The following is a 13,207-nucleotide window of genomic DNA, read 5'->3' as shown; positions in this document are numbered from 1 at the left end:
GGTTCCATCCATGTTGCTGCACATGGCATTGTTTTTTCTTTTTATGGCTGAGTAGTATTCCATTTTATATATGCAGCACATCTTCTTAATCAGTTCATCTGTTGATGGACATTTAGGTTGTTTCCATGTCTTGGCTATTGTGAATTGTGCTGCAGTGAAAAAAGGGGGCATGGGGTACCTATCTTTTCAAATGAAAGGTTTTTCTGGATATATGCCCAGGATTGGGATTGCTGGGTCATGTGGTAGTTCTACATTTAGTTTTCTGAGGAATCTCCATGCTATTTTCCATGGTGGTTGTACCACTTCACATTCCCACCAATAGTGAAGGAGGGCTCCCCTTTTTCTATACCCTCTCCAGCATTTGTTATTTGTAGACTTATTAGTGATGCCCATTTTAACAGATGTGAGGTGGTACCTCATTGTAGTTTTGATTTCACTTCTCTAATAATTGGTGATTTGAGCATTTTTTCGTGTGCCTACTGGCCATCCCTATTTCTACCTTGGGGAAATGTCTATTTAGGTCTTCTGCCCATTTTTTGATTGGATTGTTTGTTTTTTGTTGTTGTTGAGTTGTATGAGTTGTTTGTATATTTTGGAGATTAAGCCCTTGTCAGTTGCATCGTTTTCAACTATTTTCTCCCATTCTGTAGGTTGTCTTTTCATTTTGTTTATGGTTTCCTTTGCTGTTCAAAGTTTTGTGAGTTTGATTAGGTTCCATTTGTTATTTTTGTTTTCATTTCTATTGCCTGGGAAGACTGACCTAAGAAAACATTTGTATGGTTGACGTTAGAGAATGTTTTTTTTTTTTTTTGTTTTTTTGCTATTTCTTGGGCCGCTCCCGCGGCATATGGAGTTTCCCAGGCTAGGGGTCTAATCGGAGCTGTAGCTACTGGCCTACGCCAGAGCCACAGCAACGTGGGATCCAAGCCGCGTCTGCAACCTACACCACAGCTCACGGCAATGCCGGATCGTCAACCCACTGAGCAAGGGCAGGGACCGAACCCGCAACCTCATGGTTCTCGTCGGATTCGTTAACCACTGCGCCACGATGGGAACTCCGAGAATGTTTTTTTATCTATGTTCTCTTGTGGGAGTTTAATGGTGTCTTATCTTTTTTTTTTTTTTTTTTTTTTTGGTCTTTCTTAGGGCTGCACCTGAGGCACATGGAGGTTCCCAGGCTTGGGGTCAAATCGGAGCTGTAGCCACCAGCCTATGCCACAGCCACATGGGATCTGAGCCTCGTCTGCAGCCTCCACCACAGCTCATGGCAATGCGGATCCTTAACCCACTGAGCGAGGCCAGGGATTGAACCTGGAACATCATGGTTCCTAGTTGGATTCATTAACCACTGAACCATGACGGGAACTCCAGTGTCTTGTTTTATATTGAAGTCTAGGCAATTTTGAGTTTATTTTTGTGCATGGTCTGAGGATGTGTTCTAGTTTCATTGATTTACATGCAGCTGTCCAGTTTTGCCAGCACCACTTGCTGAAGAGACTGTCTTTTTCCCACTTTATATTCTTGCCTCCTTTGTTGAAGATTAATTGACCATAGGTGTCTGGGTTTTTTCCTGGGGTCTCTCTTCTATTCCATTGATCTGTATGACTGTTTTTGAACCAATACCACACTTTCTTGATTTCTGTAGCTTTGTAATATTGTCTGAAGTCTGAGAGAGTTATGCTTCCTGCTATGGTTTTTTTCTTTCAGGATTGCTTTGGTAATTCTGGCTGTTTTATGGTTGGATATAAATATTTAGATTATTTTTAATTCTGTGAAAAACATCATGGGTAATTTGATAGGGATGGCATCAAATATGTAGATTGTTATGGGTATTATGGTAGTATGTTTTGGGTAGTATTTAGTAGTAATATTTTAAAAATATTCATCCAGTTCAGGAGCATGGAATATTTTCCCATTTCTTTGAATTGTTTTTAATTTCCTTGATTAATGTTTTATAGTTCTCATTGTATAAGTCTTTCACCTCCTTGTTCAGGTTTATTCCTGGGGGTTTTGTTTGTTTATTTTTGTGAGATATTAAAGTTTGTTTTTTTTTTTTTTTTTTTTTTTACATTCCTTTTCTGATACTTAATTGTTCCTAATCAGAAATGCAACTGATTTTTGAATGTTAATCTTGTATCCGGCTGCTTTGCTGAATTTGTTGATGAGATCCAGTAGTTTTTGTGTGGAGTCCTTATTAGAGTTTTCTATATATAGTATCATGCATCTGCATAGAGTAATAATTTTACAATTTTTTTCTGCGTCTGTTGAGATGATCATTTGGTTTTTGACTTTGTTAGTGTAGTGTATTATGTTGATTGATTTGCGTATGTTGAACCATCCTTGTAAACGTGGGATGGCTCCCTCTTGGTCATGGTGTATGATCTTTTTTATGTGTTGTTGGTTTGGTTTGCTAAAATGTTGAGAATTTAAAACAGATTTTTTAAAAAGTTATGTTTTAGGAGGAATATTGAACTGAGGTCAGCTAGGATGCTTAAAGGTCTGGAACCTGCAAATATTAAGACTGTTAGCTGGAGATAAAAGGAAGACTTAAAAGATACGAAACTGTTTTCAAATACTTTGGAAGTCACTGAAGAAGAAAGATAGCATCTGTTTAGAAATGAAATAGATTTTCACGTGAAGTAATGAGTTTTTGATTCCTGGAATTGTTTGAGTAGAGATTGTCAGCAGTGCTGAGGAGAAATTCCTGCTTCTCAGGAATTTCAGATATGTTCTAATTCATAGATTTTGTGATCTTTATAGTTAACATTTGTGACATAAATCCTTGTTTGCTTAAAATCAGAGTTATTGGATGTCATATTTTTTAAAGTATATTTGAAAATTAATTGGAAATATTTTCTATCCTACAGGACTTAAATATTATTTATTCCTATCTTCATGGAATGGAAATATTATCAAATCTCAGGGAACATCAGCTTAGGTAAGTGTGATGCTGTGTTTAAGAGAATGCGGAGGAGTTATTCAAATGAGCTTAGACAGACAGTTGCAGGGACCAGATCATTTAGGGGCTTTTTGTAGGATAAGCAGAGAAATTGGCCTTCCTCATCCCAGGCTTTCTTAGCAGTGGAACCTTGAGCAAGTCTTACATCCAAGTTGTGATTTTATCTTCCATAAAATACAGATAATAAGATTACTTTTGATACAGCCTTTGGAGGATTCAATGAGAATATTTAAACCGAAGCAAAGTGCTCACTGTGTGCCAGCCAATGAAAACAACTTTTCTGGGATTCCCATTGTGGCTCAGCAGAAATGAACCTGAGTAGTATCCATAAGTATGCGGGTTCAGTCCCTGGTCCCACTGAGTGGATTAAGGATCCAGCATTGCCATGAGCTGTGCTGTAGGTGGCTCGGATCTGGCTTTGCTGTGGCTGTGGCATAGGCCAGCAGCTGCAGCTCTGATTTGATCCCTAGCATCAGTAATTCCATTATGCCACAGTTCATGAAGTCCTAAAAAGCAAAAAAAAAAAAAAAAAAAAATATTAATTTTTATATTAAATTTATATTAATATTTATTATGCCAGAAGCTTAAGATGGGTATGGTGTGATGTAGTTTCATATAACGTGGAAGAAGCAGGACTCTTCTGGTATAGGCTTCCATGGACAGTATCCATCATAAACTTTCTGAACCTCATTTTTCTATTCTGTTAAGTGAATTTTGTTTCCTGCTACCTTACTCATTGTGTTATATTTGTAAAAACACTTTGGAGTGCTATAAAGCACTAACTGTTAAAACTTTGCATAATGTTTTAATTAAAATGTGTTTTTCTTCCATGACCAGCTTAACCATCACTTTTTCTGGCTGTCCTTTAAGTTTCTGGCTATGGAACAGATTGTTTTGGCTTTATTATTTTCTGTTTTCTGTGTAACATAATTCAGATGTTAATATATGTAAAAGAAGTATATGCCAAGAAGAAAGAAAAATTACTGAAAACTATAGAGTGTTAATAAAAGTATTTTTGTTTTTTTTTCTTTTAGGGGCTCAGCTGCAGCATATGGAAGTTCTCAGTCAAGGGGTTGAATTGGAACTGCAGCTGCTGGCCTATGCCACAGCAACATGGGATCCAAGCCTTATCTTTGACCACATCTCATAGCAAAGCTGGATCCTTAACTCACTGAGCTAGGCCAGGAATCGAACCCACATTTTCACGGATACTAGTTGGGTTCATTTCTGCTGAGCCACAAAGGGAGCTCCCATGATAAAAATATTTTTAAATGCAAGCACATTTATATTCAGCAGATTGTGCCTGCGTGCATGTGTGCACATGTGTATGCCTTTGCCATCAGTAACTGTTCTTTACCATTCAGTAGAAAATCAGACAGATTATATTTTTTCACAGTAAAAAAGAACATTATTGGAGTTCCATCTTAGGCATAGCAGCTTAAGGATCTGGCCTTGTCTCTGGTTGCATGGGTTTGATCCATGGCTCGGCACAGTGGATTAAGGATCTGCCCTTGTTGCAGCAGTGGTGTAGGTTGCAGCTGTGGCTCAGATTCTTTTGCTGGCCCAGGAATCGATATGTTGCAGGTGTGACCATTAAAAAAAAAATTAAAAAATAAAAAGAGCATTATTTACTTTTAGCTCATAGGTTATATAATGTACGTAGGAGTATTACATTTATTGGCCTTTAAAATTAGCTATTATTATTTTTGAAAATGTTAGCTGTTACTGTTTTTGAAAATATTTATTGGAGTTCCGGTCATGGCGCAGTGGTTAATGAATCTGACTAGGGACCATGAGGTTGCGGGTTTGATCCCTGGCCTTGCTCAGCGGATTAAGGATCCAGCGTTGCCGTGAGCTGTGGTGTAGGTTGCAGATGCGGCTTGGATCTGGCATTGATGTGGCTCTGGTGTAGGCTGGTGGCTACAGCTCCAATTACACCCCTAGCCTGGGAATGTCCATGTGCCATGGGAGTAGCCCTGGAAAAGGCAAAAAGGAAAAAAAAAAAGGAAAGAAAATATTTATTGCCTTTAATGTATGTATTTTTAAACTCTAGTGAAAATTTGTTTATTTGTCTTTTTGCTATTTCTTGGCCGCTCCCATGGCATATGGAGGTTCCCAGGCTAGGGGTCAAATCGGAGCTGTAGCTGCCGGCCTCTGCCAGAGCCACAGCAACGCAGGATCCAAGCCACGTCTGTGACTTACACCACAGCTCACGGCAACGCCGGATCGTTAACCCACTGAGCAAGGGCAGGGACCGAACCCGCAACCTCATGGTTCCTAGTCGGATTCGCTAACCACTGAGCCATGACAGGAACTCCTCTAGTGAAAATTTAGCGGTAGATCTGATCATTTACTGTTACATTATTATAGCAATTTTTGGAAGAATTTAAGGTAGAATAATTTTTACTGTTTTTTACTTTTAAAAATAATAGATTAATGTCTGCAAGAGCACGCTATGAGAGATACAGTGGCAATCAAGTTCTTTTTTGGTAAGTATTTCCATGATTAGCTTAAATTGTTTAAAGTTTGGCCTTTGTAGCATTTGATTCTGGAACAGTTTCTGTAGAGGAGAGTGAAAGATATTCATAAACTGTGAAATCTGCTTTGAGCTTACAGAAGGTTTGTAGTGCAATGAAGTTTAGTAAATGTTTGCACCTGTGTAATGGCTATACAGTGAATATTTGAAACATATCTGCTTTTCAGAAGGCTCTAGTCGGCTCTCTTGAAAAGGTAATTTAGTTTTGATGTCTGTCACCATGGATTAATTTTGTTTCTTTTGGCATTTTACATAGATAAAAGATTTTCGGTCATCCTTCCCCCCCACACACACATATGTCTGAGTTTTTTTATGTTTTTTGCATTCATTCTTTTTCACTGCTTTACAGTATACAATTATGTGAAAATAACAACTTGTTTATCCTTTACACCATTAATAGATATTTGATTGTTTAATAGTAAGTTTCTGTGAATATTTTATTCATGTCTAATTTGTGCAGTCCTCTTGGGAATATTCTTAGGAGTAAAAGTATTGGAAATGCATGTGCTCAAATTTAGGAGATTCTAACATTAGAATCTAAAATATGTATTTCATTTTATCTAATTATGATTTCATTTTGTTTTTTCTTATGATTTTAATGTTTTTATAAGCAATTTGGATTGCTCTTTTATGAGATCATGATTCAAGTTTTTGACCATTTTAAAATTAAACTGTTTGTCTTAGTTCTTTTGATTTGTAGAATTTTTTTTATGAATTCTCTATGCATGTCTTTTGTTGGATACATGATTTGCAAATTTCTTCCACTGTGTAGCTTGCTTTTTGCTCTGTTAACGGCATGTTTTTGAAGAAGAGAAATTCCTAACTTGCTCAGTTTTTTTCCCTTGTGATTAGTGCTTCTCATGTCGTGTTTGAAAAAGCAAAACCTTTCCCTCCCTCAAGATTATGAAGATTGTCTTCTCTGCTTTTATTCCAGAAATTTTGGCGGCAGTGACTTCTTTTATTATATAGATAGAACCGGTATAGAAGAATGGTGTTAATTTCAATTGTTTTATTGGACATTGCATTTATCACTATTTCTATAGTATTAACTGGATTCATAGGGATTTTAATGGCTTTGTTCATTTGTTGATTCATTCACTTATTATTAAATCTTTGCTATATGTTATGCTTAGCCTGGCATAGAATGGTGGGAAGACATAGGATTTGTCCTTGTGAGTGTATTTTGTCGTGGAAAGAAAGTTAATTAAAATTGCTATGCACATTTAAGTTCTGTCAAGGAAAAATATAGATCAGTGGAACAGAATTGAAAACTCGGAAATAAACCTCTATGTTTATAAACAGTTTCTGGGTTTTTAAAAATGGCCTTGTAGCTATGTAACTAAGATAGGGCCACCATGTGGGTATAACACAACTGAGTATTAAAAAGGAACCACCAGTGGACAGTTTATCTTTGAGGAAGGTTTAAAGCCTTTCAATGGAGAAAGCATAGTTTTGTCAACAAGTGTTGCTGGGTTAATTAGAGCATTTATGTGCAAAAAGTTTAATTTAGATCTTTATCTTACACAATACAGCAAAATTACTGAGGTATCACTTTATACTCATTAGGACAGCTCTTGTAGGAGTGAGAAATAGGTAGAAAGGATCAACTGTATGGCGATGGATGGAAACTAAATTTTTAATGGGGAGTATGCTATAGAGTATACAGAAGTAGAAATGTACACATGAAAGCTATAATGTTATCAACCGATGTTGCTTTAATTAAAAAATAAATTGAGAAAGCTACAGTCAAAAAGGTAGACAGTAACAGGTGTTAGGATATGGTGACATCTGGAATTCTCATGTATTTGTGCTGAAGATGTTAAACAACATACGTAGCCACTTTAGGAAACAATTTGACAGTTCCTTTAAATTTTATTGTATGACCCAGTAATTCCACTTTTACATGTTTACCCGAAAGAAATGAAAACATGTGCGTACAGAGACTATATACAAATGTTCTTAGTAGCATACTATTCCTACCAGCTTAAAACCAGGAATGGTTAAAATATCCAGTGAATGGATAGATAAAATGCCCTTTATCGGTACAGTGGAATACTTTTTGGCAGTACAAGGAAAAAGGTACTGATAACACAATACAACATGGATTCAACTAAATAAAATACATTATATTAAGTATACTAAGTGGAAGGAACAAGAAAGACACATCACATATCATATGGTTCTGTTTATATGACCTATCCAAGACAAACCTATAGAGATTGAGCAATTTATTGTTTACTTGGAGCAGGGATTGACTGTTAAATAAGGCAGAAGAGATTTCTTTGTGGTAGTTTGCATAGTTCTTTTAAATTTCATGAAAATCATTGAATTGTGCATTTAAAATGGGCTGATTTGTAGTATGTAGAGTACCACTTAGTTAATAAGAATTTTAAAGATTGTTATTAAGAGTAGGAGATAAGATTGTGTAGAAGGACTTGAGCTCACCTCCTTTCATAAAAATGCCAAAATCACTACAAATTGCTGAATAACCATTGACAAAAAAGTCTGGAATCTACCAAGAGAGATATTCTACACCCAACGACAAAGAAAGCACAAGAGGGTAGGAGGGCTGCTTTTTCGATATAATCAAATCTTGTACCTGCAGGGTAGGTGATCTGCAAACGGGGAAATAATTTTATCATAGAAGTTCTCTCATAGGATTAAGTATTCCGAGCCCCATGTCAGGCTCCCCAACCCAGGATTCTGACATTAGGTGGAGGAACCTCCAGAGCCTTTGGCTTTGAAGGTTGATGGTGGTTGAGTGCAAAAGTACCACAGGACTAGAGGAAAGAGAGACTCAGTCTTGAAGGGCACTTAAGATGTCACATGCATTAGGACCCAGGGCAAAGCAGTGACTCCATAGCATCCTGGGCTAGACCTACCTATAGGACTTGGTGTGTCTCTTGGAGAGGCAGGAGTTGACTGTGGTTTACTCTGGGGGAAGGGAATATTGATTGGCTTGATCTCTCCCTGAGGTTACCATTTTGGCTCCAAGACCTGCCGTCACCCAGCAGCCTCCAGGCTCCAGTGGTAGGAAGCCTCATGCCAAAGAACCAACAGCAGAAAGGCTGCCTAAAGTTGTCCTGAGCCCACAGCCACCTCTAAACACACCCTCTACCCACCAGAAGGATAAGACACGCCCCACCCATCAGTGAGCAGGCATCAGTCCCTCTTCTAGGAAGTCAACACAAGCCCTGGACCAACCACAGCCACCAGGGACACACACTTAGAGGCAAGAGGGACTACAATCCTCCACCCTGCTGAATGTGCTTAGTGACCTCATACACAGAAAGAGAAAATGACACTACAGAGAAGTATGTCCCAGACAAAGGAACAAAATAAAAACCTCAGAACAACTAAGTGAATTGGTGATAGGCAGTCTATGTGAAAAAGAATACAGAGTGGTGATAGTAAAACTGATACAAGATAACAGAAAAAGAATGGAGGCAAAGATTGAGAAGATACAATAAATGTTTCAAAAAGAGCTAGAAGATTTAAAAAACAGATGAACAATGCAATAACTGAAATGAAAAATGTGCCAGAAGGAATCACTAGCAACACATGTGAGACAGAGGAACAAATAAGCAGAAAGACACATTGGTGGAAATCACCACCATGGAACAGAATAAAAAAAAAAATAATTAAATGAAGGTAGTCTAGCGACCTCTCAGACATTAAACCCAAGAATATTCACATTATATGGGTCCCAGAAGGTGAAGAGAGAGAAAGGTCCTGTGAAGAGATAATAACCAGAAATTTCTCTAACATGTGAAAGGAAATGTTCACTCAAGTCCAGGAAGCACAGAGTCCTATAGAGCTTAATCCCAAGGGGGAACTGAGACATATTAATCAAATTGACCCAAATTAAAGACAAAGAGAAAAACATTAAAACAGCAAGGGAAAAGCAGCAAATAACATACCAGGGATTACCCATAAGTTAATCAGCTGATTTTTCAGCAGAAACTCTGCAGGTCAGAAGGGAGTGACATGATATTTTTAAATTGATGAAAGGGAAAAATCTACAGCCAACAGTACTCTACTCAGCAAGGCTCTTGTTCAGACTTGGTGGAGAAATCAAACGTTTTACAGACAAGCAGAAGCTAGTAGAGTTCAACAGCACCAAACCAGCTTTACAGAAAATGCTAAAGGAGCTTTTTAGCACACAACTAGAAACAAAAAAAAAAAATACAAATGGGGAAGCTCACTGGTAAAGGCAAAAACGTACAGTAAAGGTGGGAAATCATCCACATACAAATTTGATATCAAAACCAGCAGTCCTGAGAAGAGGACGGTACAGATGCAGGATATTGGAAATGCATTTGAAGTTGAAACCAGCATCTTTTTTTTTTTTTTTTTTAGGGATACACTCGTGTCATATGGACGTTCCCAGACTAGGGGTCAAATTGGAGCTGTAGCTGCTGGCCTATGTCAGAGCCACACAACGCAGGATCCAAGCTGTGCCTTTGACCTACATCACAGCTCACAGCAACGCTGGATCCCAACCCACTGAACAAGGCCAGGGATTGAGCCCACGTCCTCATGGATCCTAGTCAGGTTCGTTAACTGCTGAACCATGATGGGAACTCCATGACTAGCATCTCAGTTTTTTTTTTTTTTTAAGGTTTTGCATCTTTTTCTCTTTATTTTAATTTTTTTAACTTTATCTTGTTTTTATTGCTCAAATGAATTTGTCACATCTGTAGTTGTATAATGATCATAACAATCTGATTTCACAGGATTTCCATCCCAAGCACATCCCCCCCCCCCAAACTGTCTCCTCCAGAGACCATAAGTTTTTCAGTGTCTGTGAGTCAGCATCTGTTCTGTAAAGAAGTTCCGTCTGTCCTTTTTTCAGATTCCACATGTCAGTGAAAGCATTTGATGTTGGTGTCTCATTGTATGGCTGACTTCACTTAGCATGATAATTTCTAGGTCTATTCATGTTGCTAAGAATGCCGGTATTTCATTCTTTTTAATGGCTGAGTAACATTCCATTGTGTATATGTACCACATCTTCTGGATCCACTCCTCTGTCGATGGACATTTAGGTTGTTTCCCTGTCTTGGCTATTGTAAATAGTGCTGCAGTGAACATCGGAGTACCTGTGTCTTTGCGAGTCGTGGTTTTCTCTGGATAGATGCCCAGGAGTGGGATTGTCGGATCAAATGGTAGTTCTATGTTTAGTTTTCTGAGGACTCTCCATACTGCTTTCCACAGTGGTTGCACCAATTTACAACCCCACCAACGGTGTACTAGGGTTCCTTTTTCTCCACACCCTCTCCAGCACTTATTGTTTGTAGACTTTTAGATGATGGCCATTCTGGCTGGTGTAGGGTGGTACCTCAGAGTGGTTTTGATGTGTTGAACATCTTTTCATGTGTTTCTCGGCCGTTTGTATGTCTTTGGAGAACTGTCTGTTTAGATCTCCTGCCCATTTTTTGATGGGGCTGTTTGTTTGTTTTTTTTTTTTTTTTTTTTTTTTTTTTTGGTATGGAGCTGCAGAAGACGTTTATAAATTTTGGAGATGAATCCCTTGTCAGTTGCTTCACTTGCAAATATGTTCTCCCATTCTGTGGGTTGTCTTTTTGTTTTGTTTAGGGTTTCCTTTGCTGTCAAACTTCAAATCAAACTTTGAAGTTTGATTCGGTCCCATTTATTTTTGTTTTTATTGTCAGTACTATAAGAGGTGTACTCATTACTCATTTTTGATTTAAAAAAACAAACAACCAAACAAAAACAAAAAACCCCAACTCTCCAGATAGTGGGAATACAGGAAGCCTACCTCAACAGTATAAAGACCACTTACGACGAACCCACAGCCAACAGCCAATGGGGAAAACACGAAGGCATTTCCTCTAAGATCAGGAGCAAGATAAGGATTCCACTCTCACGACATTTATTCAATCTAGTTTTGGGAATTCTAGCCATGGCAATCAGAGAAGAAAAAGAGAGATCCAGAGAAGATGGAGGAGTAGTAGGCTGTTAGGCTCAGCTACTCCCACAAATATATTGAGACTTCCTGTACACAGGGAATGATTTATACAGAAAATCTGTTGAATGCTGGCCAAAGACCTCAGGATCCTTACAGAGCAAGAAAATCTTCACAAAACTGGGTAGGACAAAAGAAAGAAGAAAAGGGAAAAAATGAGAAAGGAAGCAGGGTGGGACCTGCACTTGGAACAAGCTGGAAGGAGGAAAAGCCCTTGAAACCTTGTAAGTACCCCCTCACCTTGCACCCAGTGAGGTGATCAGCCAGGACAGACAAGAAACTATAGAGAACGCAGCAATCTGATTGAAGCAGTTAAAACGGAAACAGTCTTCCATGAACTGTCAGTACAACTCCCCTGCACTTCCCAACTGTATGCTGGTATGATCAGAGCCAGAACTGAAACTCTGGCTTTGGAGAGCAGACTCAGAGATCTGGGGCTGGCCACATGGGGGAAAAACTCGGGTTGGCCATGCGGAAACAGCATAGAAGAACTAGAGTCCAGGGCAGTCACATTTGAGGGTGTAAAGTGAGGAAACCTGGAGAGGCTTGGAGACCAGGTGCTATTGTTTGGGGGTGCTAGAGGGCAGGGGCAGGATCTTACCACTGCAGCCTTGTTCCCTTTGCATGCTGTCCAGCTGCAGGACACTGCCAGTTTCAGCTCCAGGAGCCACCTGGGAGAAGCCCCTGCCCTTAGAGATACAGAGAAGGTGGAGCTGGTGGAGTGACCACAGGAACAGCGCAAGCAGTACACATTCCTCGGCCAGCCACAGGAGCGGGGAGCAGCTCAGTGGGCAGGCTGAGTGACTGTGGGAACATCGCAAGCTTCACTACTGCAGAGAGCATTCAAACCAGCAGCCCAGCAGGGGACTGAAGAAGTGGCTCAATTCCCATGACCAGCAGCAGGTACAGAACAATCAGCGCATATAACCTGGCTGGCCATGAGAGCCCCAAGTAGCCCAGTGGGTGGGCAGATTGAGCTTGGGAATAGTGCCAATGGTGCCTCCTTCCATGGCTACAGAGAGCAGTCCTGAGAGCACCCACAGCAAAGGGAGGGACTGTAGGAGCAGCTTCTGACATTGCCAGCTACAGGATACAGTCCTGAGAGCTTCCTGGTAGTGAGAGGGGTTACAGGAGCCCTTGCTGCCCCCCACCCAAGAGCAGTCCTGTGAACTGTGAATCGCTGCCACCTCCCTCATGGACCCTATCCTACCTGGCTCCAGGAGAGGTAGCATGATACTGCTGCTCCTATCGACATGGCTCTGGATACACATGAACCATTACTATCCCTGAGAACTCTAGAACTGGGCAGCAACTGCTGCACCTACGTATGTGCTGTCAAGAGGATCTTAAACATAGAAAGTTAGACAATATGAAATGACAAAAAAAAAATAGCTTTCTGACAAAGGAACAAGAAAAAAACACGCAAAAATAACTAAATGAAGAGGAGATAGACAATTTACCTGAAAAAGAATTCAGAGTGATAAATTCAGAAAGGTGATCCAGGATATCTGAAAAAGAATGCAGACAGAGATTAAGAAATTACAAAAATTGTTGAAGAGCTAGAAGATTTCAGAACAAGCAAACTAAGATGAATAGCACAATGTTTGCAATGAAAAATGCACTGGAAGGAATCAGTAGCAGAATAACAGAAGAATGAATAAGTGAAGTGGAAAACACAGTGGTGGAAATCCCTGGCAAACAAAAGAATAAAGAAAAAAGAATG

The 13,207-nt window shown here is 39.3% G+C and overlaps 1 protein-coding gene across 10 annotated transcripts in view; it reads left to right on the top strand.

Moving 5' to 3' along the window:
* Positions 1-13,207, top strand: part of RAPGEF6 (Rap guanine nucleotide exchange factor 6) — a 243,169-nt gene that overhangs the window by 25,960 nt on the left and 204,002 nt on the right. For all 10 annotated transcript variants that reach the window (XM_021085403.1, XM_005661629.3, XM_021085410.1 and 7 more), the window contains 2 exons: positions 2,868-2,938; positions 5,392-5,448. In XM_021085403.1, the coding sequence (XP_020941062.1) occupies positions 2,868-2,938; positions 5,392-5,448 (128 nt within the window). Of the gene's footprint in view, positions 1-2,867; positions 2,939-5,391; positions 5,449-13,207 lie in introns of those variants that run through there.

The sequence above is a fragment of the Sus scrofa genome, chromosome 2 (assembly GCF_000003025.6).
Source record: "Sus scrofa isolate TJ Tabasco breed Duroc chromosome 2, Sscrofa11.1, whole genome shotgun sequence".
NCBI classification, from domain to species: Eukaryota; Metazoa; Chordata; class Mammalia; order Artiodactyla; family Suidae; genus Sus; species Sus scrofa.
Note: the sequence above shows the minus strand (reverse complement) of the source record. Positions and strands in the feature narration are given on the sequence as shown.